The 17,503-nt window shown below is 39.3% G+C and overlaps 1 protein-coding gene and 1 pseudogene across 8 annotated transcripts in view; both read right to left on the bottom strand.

The window, feature by feature from the left end:
• The window catches only part of DDHD1 (DDHD domain containing 1), an 85,786-nt gene that overhangs the window by 32,342 nt on the left and 35,941 nt on the right, over positions 1–17,503 (bottom strand). For 4 of the 8 annotated variants that reach the window (XM_062205118.1, XM_062205110.1, XM_062205112.1 and 1 more), the window contains 3 exons: positions 12,387–12,488; positions 10,085–10,213; positions 9,248–9,395 (listed from right to left, as the gene is read on the bottom strand). In XM_062205118.1, coding sequence (XP_062061102.1) covers positions 9,248–9,395; positions 10,085–10,213; positions 12,387–12,488 — 379 coding nt within the window. The remainder of the gene's footprint in view (positions 1–9,247; positions 9,396–10,084; positions 10,214–12,386; positions 12,489–17,503) is intronic. The other 4 variants (XM_062205113.1, XM_062205114.1, XM_062205115.1 and 1 more) reach the window with 1 other exon arrangement.
• LOC133769703 (trafficking protein particle complex subunit 2-like) lies at positions 1,183–9,081 on the bottom strand (annotated as a pseudogene).

Here is a 17,503-nt window from a genome sequence, read left to right as displayed (position 1 = left end):
CTTTTAGATATCCTACAGCCTCCTATGAGTGTGAAGTGCTGTTTGTCGCTCTGAATTGCATCTCTAATAGATGATGGTGCTGAGCACCTTTCCATGTGCTTACTGGCTCTCTGGAACATCCTATCTGGACAAAAGTCTATGCAAGTTCTTTACCCATTTAAATATGTAGGTTCTTTTCTTTCTTTTTTGTAAGTTGTAAGAGCACTTACTATCTTATCAGACACATGACTTGCAAATATTCTCTCCCCTCCCGAGGACTGTCTTCATTTTCTTGATAATGTTCTTTGGCAAACAAGGCTATTTTTTTTGTTAGGAGTGATTTTTATTGTAGTTAATTTTTTGTTTAGTTATTAGTCACATGATTCAAAATCATAAAGCCCAAGGAACAAATAAATCTACCCTTGTCACTCAGTTCTTACCTCTGGAGGTACCCATGTATCAATTTCCTGGGAAGGAAAGCATACTCTATCAGTTTTCTAGGGCACCCACAACAGAACACAGACTGGGTAGCTTCAACACCAGATCTCTGAGTTCTGGAGCCTGGAAGTCCAGCCAAGGTTCAGCAGCTTTGGTTTCTCTGGAAAGCTCTCCATGGCTTACAGGTAGCCGCCTTCCTGTGTCCTCACACGGTTTCCCCCATGCACACACACAGCTGTGTCTCTTGCACCAAATCTCCTTATAAGGACACCAAACTGAATCAGGGCCTACGCTGATAACCTTATGTAACTTAGTCACTTCTTTAAGGTCCTGTGTCCAAATACAGTCACATTGTGAAGGCTATAACATGAATCTTAGGGGAACACAATTCAGCTTGTTATATATATTTATATATATATATATATATATATATATATATATATGCATAGTCTTTGCATAATGTTTAATTTTTGGTACTTGTATAGATTTGAATAAAGGGCTATGGTAAATGCTAATTTATCCAAGATGTCACTGAAATATAAGAACCAAGAGAAGAACAAAACCTTATGGAATAGCTTTAGTTTTCAATGTAACTGCAACTAATTTTCGTGGAAAAGCTCCTCAATCAGTGAAAAAGGTAGTGAAAAATCGGACGATTCTTGTGTCTGAGAGCAGTCAAAAGTGCTTGGATTGGCTTGTGCTACCAAGGTACACATTCCTGAGTATACCCCACTGCAGCAACACTGTTTTGGAGCTTTTCTGTGTTCAGCTTAAAAGGGGTTTCTTCCCAAGAAACTGAAGTTTTCTGTCAAATGCACTTGACCGAATAGGAGAACTGAGTTCATAAAATGGATCACAAACCTTATAAATCAGACATCAGTAAAGAAGTTCTTTATTCCATCTTTTTGCCTTTACCATGGGACATAATAAATCTCCTATGTTCTGCAGTGACAAATGCTGACACGAACTGCTGGTTGAACCAGCCCACAGTTTTCAAGTGCATGCTGTTGTTGTTCGGGAGCCACATGTTCTCATCTACCAGATCAGGGGCTGCAAGGGCTATGAACTTGTTCAGATGACGATGATCATCTTTGGATTCCGCTTTCCCAGCGGGCAAAAACTCCATTTCAAAAACTGGATTATCATGGCGGCCAACAATTACAAAGTAGGAGCTTCCAGATGCTGTCTTCAGTATATGGATCCTGTAGCCAGACGCAGACAATGCAGACGCCCAGCCAGTTTCCACAGCGAGACTCAGGGCCCTGCATTCACACGTTTTTAATTTTGACAAAACATGATGTCTTTATTTTTTTGTGGTTCTTGCTTTAATGTCATACCTCAGAAACCAATGCCTAATACAAGGCATTGAAGATTTTCTCCTATTTTTTCTTTTAGAAAGTGTTATAGTTTTGGCTCTGAGGTATAATTCTTGCATTCATTTTGAACTAATTTTTGTATGCATTCTGATATTTTTGCATGTGGATATGAGGTTGTCCCAGCTTCATTTGTTGAAAAGATGTTCTTTCCCTCATTAAATTGTCTCAGCATTTTTGTTGAAATTAGTTGAACTCTCAAACAGGTTCGTGGAGCTATGTCTACCTCTGTGTCAGCCAGTAACACAATGTCCCAATTACTGCAGTTTAACATTAAGGTAAAAATAAGGAAGTGTGACACCTCCAGCTTTGTTCCATGTCAAGACTGTTAGACTTTTTGGGTCCCTTGCATTTCCATGTAAATTTTAGCTGTCAATTTATGCAAAAGAGGTGGGATTTTAATAGAGATTGCACTGAATGTATAGATCAGTTTGGGAGTAATGCCATCTTTTCAAGACTGAGTTTTGCAGTAAACTAAATCTAATTTCTTCCACTTATATGTTCTAGTTTTCAGTGTATCAAATCACGCATCTGCTGTTAAACTTATAAGATTTTCTTCTTGATGTTATAGTAAAACAGAATTACTTTCTTAATTTCATTTGAGATCATCCACTCCAGCATTTACAAAAATCAACTTCTGTTTACTGATCACCTATCATGCAACTTTGCTGATGTCTTTTCCTTTCCTTTTTTTTTTTTTTAAAGAGTTATTTATTTAAAAGTCAGAGTTACACATAGAGAGAAAGAGGTCTCCCATCTGCTGGTTCACTCCTCAATTGGCTACAATGGCTGGGGCTGCGCTGATCTGAAGCCAGAAGCTTCTTCTGGGTCTACCACATGGGTGAAGGGGCCCAATGACTTGGACCATCTTCTACTGCTTTCCCAGGCCACAGCAGAGAGCTGGATTGGAAGTGGAGCAACCAGGAATTGAACCATCACCCATATGAGATGCCGGCACTGCAGACAGTGGCTTCTCGTTATGCACAGCGTCAGCCCCCGATGTCTTTTCCACGTAAAAACCATGTTAAAAAAATGGTATGTTCCTCTTCCTTTCTTTTTTAAAAAGATTTTACTTACTTACTTCAGAGGTAGAGTTACAGAGAGAGGAAGAGACAGAGATAAAGGTCTTCCATCAGCTGGTTCACCCCTAAATGGCTACAATAGGAGCTGGGCTGATTCAAATCCAGGAGCCAAGAGCTTGCTTTGGTATTTGAGAACCAGTGGATAGAAGATCTGTCTACTTCTGCAGAAAGAAGTTCAGAGGCAGAGTTCAGAGAGGCAAAGGCAGAGAGATAGAGCGCGAAAGATAGAGGTCTTCCATCCACTGGTTCACTTCCCAGATTGCCCCCAACGGCCAGAGCTGCGCTGATCTGAAACCAGGAGCTTCCTCCAGGTCTCCTGCATGGGTACAGGGCGTCAAGCACTTGGGCCATCTTCCACTGCTTTCCCAGGCCATGGTAGAGAGCCGGATTGGAAGAGGAGTAGCTGGGACATGAACCAGCACTCATATGGGATGCTGCAGCCGCAGGCGGATGTTTAGCTTACTATGCCACAGAGCCAGCCCCTCATTCTATTGTTAACATACAACACTTTTTTGCAATGCAAATCTGTAGACACAGTCACAAAATGTCCATCATTTTCTTCCTCTCTTTTTCTCCTCCTTCACCTTTAATACATTCTCACCCCACATCTCTCTGCCTCTCAAACAAAAGAAATAAATAAAATTTTTAAAAAATCATGATTTTAGGGGCTGGTGCCATGGTGCACTAGCTTAATCCTATGCCTGCAGCACCGGCATCCCATATAGGTGCCGGTTCTAGTCCCAGCTGCTCCTCTTCCAATCTGGTTCTCTGCTACGGCCTGGGAAAGCAGTAGGAGATGGCCCAAATACTCGGGCCCCTGCGCCCACATAGGAGACCAGGAAGAAGCACCTCGCTCCTGGCTTGGGATCAGCGCAGCTCCAGTCCTTGCCACCATTTGGAGAGTGAACCAATGGAAGGAAGACCTTTATCTCTGTCTCTCCCTCTCACTGTCTGTAACTCTACCTGTCAAAATAAATAAAATCTTTAAAAAAAAATCATGATTTTAATTCTGTTATGAGCTTATCTGTTTCATTTGTACTTCAAAAGGGGAAGGAAGAGATTAAACATATCTGACAGTTATGACCCAATTAAGGCATAAAGAAAAACTAAAGGCCGGCGCCGTGGCTTAACAGGTTAATCCTCCGCCTTGCGGCGCCAGCACACGGGGTTCTAGTCCCGGTTGGGGCGCCGGATTCTATCCCGGTTGCCCCTCTTCCAGGCCAGCTCTCTGCTGTGGCCCGGGAAGGCAGTGGAGGATGGCCCAAGTCCTTGGGCCCTGCACCCACATAGGAGACCAGGAGAAGCACCTGGCTCCTGGCTTCGGATCAGCGAGATGCGCCGGCCGCAGCGGCCATTGGAGGGTGAACCAACGGCAAAAAGGAAGACCTTTCTCTCTGTCTCTCTCTCTCACTATCCACTCTCCTGTCAAAAAAAAAAAAAAAAAAAGAAAAAAAAAAAGAAAAACTAAAAAATATAATATTTATGCTGGCGCCGCAGCTCACTAGGCTAATCCTCCGCCTGCAGCGCTGGCACCCCGGGTTCTAGTACCGGTCGGGGCGCCGGATTCTGTCCTGGTTGCTCCTCTTCCAGTCCAGCTCTCTGCTGTGGCCCGAGAGTGCAATGGAGGATGGCCCAAGTGCTTCAGTCCTGCATCCGCATGGGAGACCAGAAGGAAGCACCTGGCTCCTGGCTTCGGATCAGTGCAGTGTGCTGGCCACAGCGGCCATTTGAGGGGTAAACCAACGGAAGGAAGACCTTTCTCTCTGTCTCTCTACCTCTGCCTGTCCATATATATATATATATATAAAATAAGTATTATATATTATATATGTGTACATACATATAATATATAATACTTATCTTTCAACTACAAAAAATCAATTGATAAACTAATTGGTTTTAAAAAGATCTGTGAGATATATATTTTATATATATTATACACATATAGGTATATACAGACATACACTTCCTACAAGAAGTTCATGGAAAATGGAATTACAAGATTTATTTTGGTGTAAACAATCTTTTGAAATTCATGCATAGGAAGGCTTTCAAAAAGTTAATAAAGGGGTTGGCACAGTGGTGTAGCAGGTAAAGTCACTGTGTGTCGCACTGGCGTCGTATATGGGCACTGGTTTAACTCTCCGCTGATCTACTTCTGATCTGGCGCTCTGCTATGGCCTGGGAAAGCAGCAGATGAGCCAAGTCCTTGGGCCTCTGCACCCATGTGGGAAACCTGGAGGAAGCTCGTGGCTTCGGAATGCCCCAGCCCTGGGTATTATGACCATTTTGGGGGAGTGAACCAGCAGATAGAAGAGTCTCTCTCTCTCTGCCTCTGCCTCTCTATAACTCTGCATTTCAAATAAATAATTTTTTATAAAAGTTAATAGAAAATACTCATTATGAAATACTCATGTAGAGAGTACAAAAATATTCCACATTTCCATTAATTTTGAAGGAAATTTTAAAGGAAAGGAGTGGAAACAAAAATCATAAACAATAATCTCCAAGACAGATTTTTAAATTCTAAAAAAAAAAAAAAAAAAAAAAAAAAAAAAAAGCCCATGGGCAGCATTTGGTAGAGAGTTAAGACGTCAGTTGATAAGCCTGCACCCCGTGTCAGAGAGGCCAGGCTCCACTTCCGATTCCAGCCTCCTGCTAACACACTCTCTGGGAGGCAGTAATGATGGCTCACACCCTTGGGTCCCTGCCGCACAGTCAGGAGACACAGATGGAGCTGCAGACTCCTGGTTTTGGTCTGGCCCAGCCCAAGATTCTGTGGGCATTTAGTAAGTGAACCGGTGGATGAAAGACACTTCTCTCTATCTGAATTATAAATCAATGCAAATAAACAAAGCATTTTTTTTTTTAAAGCAGAAGTACCTGGTATGGCACCTTTTATGTGGAACAAAATGTGTATTTACCCAAACAAAATCTGGAAGGATATAAACTGAGGCATAAAGACAAAGGATGATGGGGGGAAGATGTAGATGGGAATAAAAATCAGGCTTTCATCCTATTCATTTTTATATATTGATTTGTGTATCAGGCAAATGTATTTCTATTCTAAATATAAATTGTGTTTTCTAAGATTTATTTTGTATTTACTTGAAAGGCAGAGCTCCAGACAGAGGAAAGAGAGAAGGGTGGTTCACTTCCCACATGGCTGCTATGGCTGGGGCCGGGCAAGGCTGAAGCCAGGAGCCCAGAGCTTTCTCCTGGTCTCCCATGTGGGTGCAGGGGCGCGAGCACTTGGGCCATTCTTTGCCGCTTTCCTATGAGCACTGGTAGGGAGCTGGACCCGAATCTGAGCAGCTGGGTCCTGTATGGGATGCTGGTGAGGCAGGCAGAGGTCCAGCCTGCTGTGCCACAATGAGGGCCCTTGTGTTGATGCTCCTATCTGCTGTGGGTTCTCCTCTCAAGTTGTCTACACTTACGGGTTTACGTCTTTTTTTTTTTTTTTTTTCCTAGTTTTGATTGTATGCCTTTCTTTTTTTAAAATTCTTTTACCATCATTTTTAGTGAGGTTTCTGGAGGGAATGAGAAAAGCTTCTGTGTTTAACCCATCATGACTAAATTTCTTTATTCTCTTCTAAAATTATAGCTTTAAATTACTAATTTAGGCCATTAGGCACTTAACTTTAATGAAAATTTTCCTTGTGATAAAACTCCACAGAAAAAGCCGGCGCCGTGGCTTAACAGGCTAATCCTCCGCCTTGCGGCGCCAGCACACCAGGTTCTAGTTCCGGTCAGGGCGCCGGATTCTGTCCCGGTTGCCCCTCTTCCAGGCCAGCCCTCTGCTGTGGCCCGGGAAGGCAGTGGAGGATGGCCCAAATGCTTGGGCCCTGTACTCGCACGGGAGACCAGCGCAATGCGCCGGCCGCAGCGGCCACTGGAGGTGAACCACGGCAAAAAGGAAGACCTTTCTCTCTGTCTCTCTCTCTCTCACTATCTACTCTGCCTGTCAAAAAAAAAAAAACAAAAAACAACAACAACAAAAAAACTCCACAGAAAAGTAAATACAATTTTATTTGAAATATATTCTTCCCATACAGTAAACCAATTCCGGTGCTCTGTAGACTATGTCAACAGTGTAATAATGTAAGCTATGTCAATAACAAACATATTTCGCTGGAACAAAGTGATTACACTACTGTAATTCATTAGCAAGTTCAGTAACATAAGGTAAGAGGGAAAACCTCTGTTTCTAGGCATGTGAGACGTGATTTCAAGAGAAGCTTACAGAATCAGTGGTTGCCAGTTGAACAGAGCGTGTATCCCCTTCATCTACCTTGTTCATTTCAACTCTGCTCTCCCAAATCCAATCATAAGGACAAGTAAGCTTCAGACTGGCACTGATACTGGAAGAACTGATTGGACTTTACAAAGCTGGACAACTAACTGAGGATTGGGAGGAAGCAGGAAAAGAATAAGACATTTTCCTCTGGTTTTCTCATCCACTCATAAGCAGAATTCCTTTCTAAGAATATTCCTTATCAATTACTAATTTATGTGGAGAATTGTCCATCAAATTAATCTGAAGAAATTATGGCAATCAATACGTAGCATACACTTGGTGCTTTGGACCACCTTGGATTTATCATGCTGTGTCCAGTAATAGCTCCTGATTTTTATCAGTGGCTCTACCACCTCCTACAGTTATGACAAAGCCAATTTCCATCCCGTTCTAGGGTGGGAATATGACAAGGCTGGCCAGTGAGACCCTGTCTGGCCACATGAAGAGATTTAGGATGTTTGGATGCAACACATCAACCACTGAAATGCAAAGACTCATGGGGAATGTTGGGAAAAAAGAAGTTTAATGAACACAGGATGGCATACACCACGTCAGATACAAACCACAGAAGTCAGACACTGCTCCATGCTGAAGAAGGGGAGAACACAGAGAAACCGCAGTATGGACTCTGATGAGCTGTTTGGCAACATCACTCCTGCACCCTTCCCTTTTATGGTTTACAGTGGACTAGGTTTTCACCTACTTGTACCCAAAGAAATCAAATTGATAACTTCTCACTTAGCAACTGCTCCAGAGAGAATATACCAATGACCTATGTCAGGCTCCTAGATGGCAAAAGAAAAGATTTGCAACCTAGCGTAAGAACATAAAAACCATGAGATATAATACAGAAGTCAGCAGAAAGTAGAAGTCGGATCACAGGGAAGAGACTGAAAGGATCAGGTTGGCCTAACAGTGTCTGACAGTTGCTTTTTTGTTTTTTAAGTGAATTGTACTTCCTCTTTAACCCATTGGCTGGCGTTGTGCAATGAGCTACGCTGCTGCCTGAAATGCCAGAATCTCACATCGGAGTGCTGGTTCTAGTCCTGGCTGCTCTGCTTCCGATCTAGCACCCTGCTAATGTGCCTGGGAAGGCAGCAGAAATGCCCTGAGCACTTGGGTCCCTGCCACCCACACCTGGATGACCAAGACGGAGCCTGGTCAATAACCCTCCCTTTTAATGCACCCGTATCTGTCAGATTAATGTCCGAGTAACAAACACCTGAGGCAGGCTAAGTTCACCAAGAAGAGGTTTATGGAGCTCCAGTTTCCTGCATGGGCTCACTTCTGGTGGGAACACAGGCAGAGCAAACACATGTGAGGCAGGAAGCCCAAGAAGCCGGGAGGCGCCCACTCAGCCTTTTGTAACAATCCCCTCTCCAGGACTAACAAGTATCCTCTGAGAAACAGCTTTTTTCCCATTTGATGGCAACTGACCTCAGGACCTCCCTCTAGGCCCCGCCTCTTAAAGGTTCCGTCAACCCCCTGACAATGCCACACAGGGATTCAAGCCTCCAAGCTGTGGACCTTGTTTGGGGGACAACATATCACATCCACACCACAGCAACAGTCTTTAACGTTTTTGAAATACACGAATGTAACACATACCTTAATACCACCTTACAGAGCTTTTAGAATCGAGCTGAGCATAAATGAATGTAAATAACTTTCTGGTGTATTACTAAGGCATGTGCATTCCACATAAAAGTCAGAGTTCAGTTTCCTCTGAACAGACTGAGCTGCTAACTGCAGTTCAGAGTCGAGAAAACTCCAGTCATCTTGTTTCCTGAAGTTCAAGAAGATAAAAATTTAACAGGTTTTTCTTCCTTTCAAACCCACATAACAATGTATTAGGCTAAAAAGGGCCTTCCTACCCCCTTTCTCTATACCATGGGGATTGAACACCAATCATCATCAGTTATCTACCTATAAAATGTGAGCCAGATCCCGAAGCTTGGTCTGTAACCTGGTGCCAGACTAGCTGGCAGTGGGGTGAGTGCATTGTGTTAATCTTCCTGCACTGGGACACAAGTCTGGATTCTAGACACCATGTGGAACGTATTCATCCAAGCACTCACATGGCTGTGTTTTTGATGATTCTTCCTTGGTCCATTTTCTGCCCAATGCCATGTACAACAAACACAATATGGGTGGTCTGCGATGGCTTATCTTCCAACGTGGCTTCTTCTACGTAACCTCTATGAAGTCTGGTCCCGCTACTTGATGCTGCGGAAAAAATATGATTCTATGTTTACTAGTTATTCTGAAAAACAAACAAAACACCCCAGCATTTTTATAATATGTTTAAAGAAAAAAAAAAGAAATACAAGGAGTATTAAGAAAAATCCTCACTGGGAGTAGAGAAAAACTTGTAAGATAATAATGTGTTTTGATTGTCTCTGACATAAACTGAACTGGACAGGACACCAAAACTTGAAACCACAAGGATAAAGAAAAGAAAGGAAGAAAGGACAAAGTGAACACTGAAACATTCCAAACTTCCGTATCTAAAAAGGAAGTAGGGAACAAAGATAAAAGACAGATAGCAAATTTAGAAAAATTATGCAAAATATACATACACATTTAGATATTAAAAAAACTTACTAACCAAAAAATAAAAATACAACCATTCAAATAGCAATATGGGTAAAGACATGATAAGGTAACTTAGAAAATAAGTACACCTGACAAATAAACATAGAAAATAAGATATGAATCTTATAACATTAGTATCTAATTATTGATGAATACATGCTAACCCAGTAACTTTAATACAAGGTTAATTTAACAGGATACTCATCACCAAATTTAGTACATATTCAAAAAACAACAAAAATAGAATTTGAATCATCTATTTGGATATAAAAGTCAGAATCCTGAAATTTTCATATGCTATAGTGATATTAAACAATTACCTTTAGAAAATCCCAGTTTTTGGGTAACTGTTCTTGCAATTTTAGATGTTGTTGCATCACTGTAAAGATACACTTCATCCACACTGTGCCAGTCCACATGGTTTCGACTCAATTTAAAACTATGAATAGCTGTGGTAAAAAGAAAAATAAAAAACTAATTTGAAGGTCTCTAAAACAAACTTCATTTGTGTGAAAAAAGGCTTTAATACTTAGATTTTTAAAATCAATTTATCTAACAACTCTGATGGTAACTCAGTTCAATAAAAAAACTGTTATATTAAAAAAAGTTAGGGGAGGGCATTTGGCCTAACGATTCAGCCACCATCTGGGACCCCTGCATCCTACACTGGGGTGCTGGGACTGAGTCCTGACTCTGCTCCTGGTAACAGCTTCCTGCTAGCGCAGGAAGGACGCGAGCTGTCTCTCTCACTGCATCTCAAATAAGTAAATAAATAAAAAACCTGCGTGATGCAAGCAATGGATGGGGACTTAATCCTATAAATGATTAAACATGCTACAGGAACGGCAGTTGGTGAAAACATGGACTAACTGGCTTCCCTACCATAATTTAATCGCCAACATGTAGTTATTTTGATTTTTACTGAGCTGCTTTCCCAGGTTATGTGACAATTCCTGAGGTCTAAGAGTTATATATCTATTTGAAAGTCTTCAATAATTTTGACCCAGAAAATAAAGTTCCATGTTTTCTGTTGATTTTACTAAATACCAAAACATCTGTAAAACTTTTACTCAATGCAAGACAGAACAAAACTCAGAAGAAAAAAATTACCTCCAAACTGGAAAGAGAATAATGTATGAGAATATTAGGTACTTTTAGAATGGATACTGGGGCCGGCGCTGTGGCATAGTGGGTAAAGCCGTCGCCTGCAGTGCCAGCATCCCATATGGGCACCGGTTCGTGTCCTGGCTATTCCACTTGCAATCCAGCTCTCTGCTATGCCTGGGAAAGCAGTAGAAGATGGCCCAAGTCCTTGGACCCCTGCACCCACGTGGGAGACCTGGAGGAAGCTTCTGGCTCTGGATTCAGATCGGCTCAGCTCCAGCCATTGTGGCCAATTGAGTGAACCAGCGGATAGAAGTCCTTTTTCTCCTTTTCACTGTTTGTAACTCTACCTCTCAAATAAACAAACAAAATCTTAAAAAAAAAAAAAAAAAAAAGTGAGGGGTATATCTTTTTACCTTCATGTTCAAATCGGTATGGTTATTGCCTTTCTGTAACTGGCAGTATGCTTAGAAAAATTAAGTCTAAAACCAAAAATCTAAACCTGTGTACCTTCAGGAGTTTACATGCTCTCATGACATGGGGACTGTATCTTCATCATTTTGCATCCCAAGCACTAAATACTGTGCCCTAGCATAGTGCCTGGCACATATCACAAATTCAGTAATGTTTGTGGAAGCAATGAATTGAGAAAATGGACATTAACGTATCTACCTATGTGTAATTTGCTAATTCATACATGCTATTTTATGTAAAAAGAGGGGTACAAAGAGATTAAGTGACTTGCCACCTAGCTAACAGGCAGAGTCTAACTTGAATATGACTAAAATTACCTCAAGCTCAATATAAAGATTTAGCTCTGTTTAAGATCAAGGATCATAAAACATTTTTAAGAAAATCTGTTCATACTAGAATACAAAGTACATTATAAGAACATTATTTCTTAATGATGTTACAAACAACTTTCAGAAATTTATGAAATGAGAATTTATATGTACTTACCTGCCAGGACACATTACTAATACTGAATATAAAATCAAAATTCAATTAACACAGTAAACATTAATAGTATCTTCACAATTTCAAAGAAAATAATGTATAAGGCCATTTTTTAAATAAAAGAGTATTTCATAAAGTAAAAATATTTTGAAAGAGTTTAATATTTATTTACTTTCTAAATCTAAGAATTATCTGATCCAAGTCACTACTTTAAGCCATTTTATCTAATGCTTCTAAACCACATTTTTATTAAAATAATTTAAAACAGCATACACTATCAACATTAAAGCTATATGACCAAACTATTTACAGAAAAATGTTAAGCCTGCAAAATTTTGTTTCTCTTTAAATTATCCACACATTGTCTTAATATGGGTGAACACGCTCTTACAGGAATATACATATAGTTTACAAAGGTCTATATACACTTAGAATAGCACTAAGCAAAATAGCACTAAGGACACATTTAAAAAAAAAAACCATTTCTATGCTTTAAACACAATTGAATGCTATAAGGCAGGAATAGAACTACAGGGAGAAATAAAACTACAATTACTGTACCTTGGGAACGCTTTCTTTTAAGACCTGCCGCATCTGTATTCTCCTTATATCCTCTCCATTTGAACAGAGAAGGGAGGGAGAAGGGAGGGAGGTGGTAGACGACTGAGAAAGCAAAAACACTGAGCTTCAAAGTAAATTTTAGATGAGGTTTGTCGTGTTGCCTTTTCTTTTGTATTTATGTGAAAAATAAGTTCCATTTGATAAACATTATTCTAAATATTTATGTAATCTCTAAAATCAATAAAGCATATTAGTTTAATGTTTATCAAATATATGCTCTATTTTTAGAAAAAAGGCAAACGATAGCTAAATTGATAAATCAAAGACATTTAAGTGATCATCATTATTGTTTTTGCATAGATATAGTAAAAGAGAACGTAGCATTTTTGAACGTTCAAGAGATTATGAACTACATTCTTACAAAGCTAAGGTTATTTACTCTCACCATCTTTGTACTCTGACATACCAAAGCCTGAAGTACAACTGAGAGTGCAACACATAGGATTTCAAGCATCTAAGGCGGCTTTCCTGGAGAAGACACCACAGCACACACTCCACTAAGTGCTTCCCACTGTTGAAGGTTAATGGCTCAAGCTTGCCCTCAGAAATATTTTTACGACTCTGTTCAAGGTGTTAAAAATGATTTTTTTTGAATGAAATTTCCACTAAAAAACAAAAATCAAAATCTACAAAAACTGTCCCTTTTGGAAAGATTTACTAGTGACAAAATTATTTAGAAATCGCCATTAGTAAAAATGTATGCTGTGACATCCTGTAAGCACAGAGCAGAAAACATAAATCCAGGCACACATCTCCTATCTGGCAAATCAGTAGATAACCTTAAAGTCAGCATTTTTACTGTCAAATTTTGCTAATTATGTAAATTTCTCCATTTTAAATAAGCAATTATTTAAGCCCACTTGAAATTGAACCTTACAAATCAGTTTATCAGCTGTGTTAATTACAGAATTTTATGAATGAGTTAAATTTATTTTCTAATACATTTGATCTTCATCCTCACTCCCTTCTATATTAATGTGACATTCAAAGGTTAAATACTGCTCAAATACAAAATATTTAGTTCTTGTTGTACGGTACTAGAAATAGGTCAAATCTGTGTATATACAGATGAAGTATATTCAGATTTGTACAATAAAGGGGACTGAGAAATGTTTACATGGCACTTTCGTAACTACAACTACATATCATCAGATGGCTGTGAATACTACAGACTAGGACTAGAAGCTGGGAGCTACATCAGGATTCTAAGAATATTTCAGCATCACAGAGTGGCAGAAAATGACAATGGAGGCAGTTTCCTGGGAAAATGTTTCTTCTTTCATGCGCCCTCTGGTCAGTTACTGAGGAGGTGATGAGCCACTCAGACCACGAGACTTTTCAACCAAAAATGTGTTAGGAAAAGGCTGCCAAGGCTTCATAGAGACATCAACCTGAGACTTCACTACACAAAGAAATAAACATTAGGCTGTGTAAATCTAGTAGTAAAAGAAATACAAAGCAATTCCATGTCTACTAAAAGAAATCCAACAGAAGACCTTATAAGGACCATGTGGCCACAGCTAAAAATCTACAAACACTTTCAGAAAGTACATAAGTACAAAGGCTTTCCCTTCTACACAAACAGTATGATTTAAGGATTAAAAAAAGAGAAACATTCCAATACACAGCGAAAAAATAATTTCGAAACAGGAAAACATTTTCACAAAACAAACACGGTTCTTCACCTTCTTCTCACATTTCTTCTTTTCCCTTGGAAGTCACCTGCTTCTCTGTTACACATCCTGAAGCAGAGCTTAGTTTTCTCCAAGCACAGCCCAGAATGAGGGGCACTACTGTGAGCAGAGCAAAAGCAGGACTCGCTGTCCGGAAAGTCGAGGGCCAGAATGCAGCGCTCAGTGTTCTCTTTTCACAAAACAGAATTTTAGGAAATCTTACGCAGCATTAGCAAAAGTATGCATAAACTCAAGATCCACCTGAAAATGCTAATTTGTTAAACAGTAACATTTAATAAAAGTGTTCTTTTTATCTATTAAAGTCTAATACAACAAGGAAGGACATTTAAAATACTAAAAATATGTGCAATAAATCTCTCAACCAACTTTTCTTCTTCATTTACAATTGAGAAAGCAACAGAATACTCGAAACCGGGTTGCCAATGACACACTAATCCCTAGGAGAGAAAAACTCAGTTACTTTTCTATAAAAGCTGGCAATCTGGAAAGTTCCAACCCCAGGGAAATAGCACTGCACATTTCAAAACTGTAACAAGGAAACTGGCCATCTTTATTAGACCTCAGAGAAATTAAGTTAGGTAAATTTACAAAATCACAAAACTAAAGACTAGAAGGTAGGTTCTTCTTAGAAAGAAAGCTAAAAAGGTTCCCTCCCCCACCCCTGCCCCATCTTTTTTATTTTTTATTTTTGGAAGGCAGAGTTAGACAGTGAGAGGGAGAGAGAAAGGTCTTCCTTTCATTGGTTCACTCCCAAATGGCTGCTACAGCCGGTGCTGCACCAATCCGAAGCCAGGAGCCAGGGGCTTCCTCCTGGTCTCCCATGCCGGTGCAGGGCCCAAGCACTTGGGCCATCCTTCACTGCCTTCCTGCCTGCCCCATCTTTTTTATTGAAATCTGAAGTGCTATTTTCACAGTATGGGATTATCCTTATCCAGTAACAATGACAGAGTACACACTTTCCCCGCCACATTGCTAAATGTTGTAAACCCATGGGAGCCATCCATACCTGTGCTGCCATAATGTCCTATATTAGCCAGTAATGCCCTTCTTTTACCTTCAACCTGTATGTGAATTTACACTACAACATGACTCTTGTAGACAGCATAAAGTCAGGGCTGGCATTCTTATCAGATCTGTTAGTCTCTGCCTTTTAATAGGAGTATTAGCTCGCTTATATTTCCTGCAGTGTTGGATGTGGGTGGTGAGTTTATAGGTCAACCATTCTTTCATCCATTTTTCCCTTTGGCCCATTGTTTCTTTTTTCTTCTTATCTTGGTTTCTTTTGGATTAATTGGGTATTTTTCAATATTTCATTTTAATTCCTCTGCTGGCCTTGTTTTGGTGTGAATTTGAGACTTAACAGAAAATAGCAAAAATAATATATGGACTTAACACATACTCTTCACCAGCTTTCCCTCAGGTTAGCATTTTACTTAAACTATGGAATAATTACCAAAACTAAGAAATTAACATTGGTACATTACTATCAACCAACATGTATACTTTATTCAGATTTCTCCAGTGTTTCTGATGTCTTTTTCTGTGCGAGGGTCCAATCCAGAGTATCACATTGCATTCTGCAGTCATGTCTTCTCAGTCTCCTCTAATCTGTGACATATTCTAAGTCTTGCCTTGTCTTTCACAACATCGATAGTTTTTAAAGAGTACTCATCAGTTATCTTGTAGAATAGCTCTCAATTTGAGTCTGATGATTTCTCAACCATTCAATTGAGATTATTTTTTTTTAGGCCAGAGATGTGCAGCACTAACCCATCTGCTTGAACCAGGAGCTTGGATAAACTGTAACTAAATGAAACACTAATCTAGTACTAGATTTAAGTATTTAGCAAATCACTTATTTGAAGACCTCATTTCATCTGTCTGATTCTCTCCTTATGAAACAATAGATTTTCATAGGTTAGGCTGCTAGAGAAAAAATTTTCCAGCCTAGGGAGAGGAGTGGGAAAGAATCAATTTTTCATTTTAATTTGCACAGAACTAAATTTAGAATAAGGCATCTACATCACAAATAGTGATTATCTTTTTGTGGGCTATCACAAAACCAAACCTTCAATAATCTCTTTAACTCAATGCTCATTTTGAGATTACTAGGAAAACACTAAACACACCCAAATCAATTTGTGGCAATAGCTACCATATCCACACAGCAAGGCCAGAAAAACAAAACAAAACAAAACAAAAAAATTATCTTATGTTAATGTCCCTGAAGGCAAGGACTCTAGTTGTTGTTTTTAATCTCCCAGGGTGCTTAATAATAATCTCTATGATATTTTGAGATTAAAATTAAGTGGGATTTTTCTACAAATTCTTATCTGAACTCCACTGCACGCTGATCACTGCCAATTAGCTTCTCTGTAATGTGTACTATTGACTGTCTACTGTGTACCTCATATCGTACTTACTCTTTCATATCTCTTTTCCTCTGTTGGCTTTGTCTTCTCTAACAGGTTTGAAAATCCTTGAGAGCAGCTACCCTGTCTACTTCCTTCTCAACAGTAACTAAGCACAATGCTATGTGCATAGGGGCATTCAAAAGTTGCTAACCATCTGCAGTCAAGGCTTTATCCCCCATACATGAGAAAATTTAGGTGGAGAAGATATTTTCTCCCCTCAAACTTAGAAAGTACAAAACTTCAGAACAAACAGAAGTTTCTTTTTTAACCTTTATAGATTTGTGTGTGGTACTTTCCTGCAGCCAGTGTCTTTTTAGACAAAATCTTCCAAGTTAAATGTCACATATTAACCTAGAAATGTGTTTAATATAAAACTGAATAAATAAGTGAAAATTATACACACTGAATTGAACTTACAACCTATTAATAACAAAACATTGAATTTTTAGATATCAGAGTATATTTAAGAAAAGCAATTTTTTCTTCTACTGAAACTCAAAGAATCACTTTTAAAAGACTGTAAGGCAAGTGTTTAAACAGCTTAACCATTTTGTTACTATCACTCAAAAATGTACAACATATATCCTAAAAGATAACAACAACAACAACAAAAAAACCCATTATTTCCTAGACTGACACCCTGGAATCAACACAATCACATATTCTCAAATCAAACTGAAACAATCTACTCACACAAATAAATCATTCTATGTGTTAACAGTAAGGAATCTAGGTGGATAAACTGGGTTTGTTAAGGTGAACTGCCATGTTCAAGGCAGAAAACTTAAGAATTAATAGAAGTGAAAATGAATCCAGAACTCAGCCTTCTCTAAAAGCAATGAAATTATTATGGTAAACAGTGGCTCATTCAAACACTATGAAGTAGGCTTAAGGCATTATTCTGGTACCAGTGATAAGAGGTTACAAAATATTTCAGTAACTAATACAG

This window comes from Lepus europaeus, chromosome 11, assembly GCF_033115175.1.
Source record: "Lepus europaeus isolate LE1 chromosome 11, mLepTim1.pri, whole genome shotgun sequence".
NCBI lineage: Eukaryota > Metazoa > Chordata > Mammalia > Lagomorpha > Leporidae > Lepus > Lepus europaeus.
This window is presented reverse-complemented; position numbering and strand designations above follow the sequence as displayed.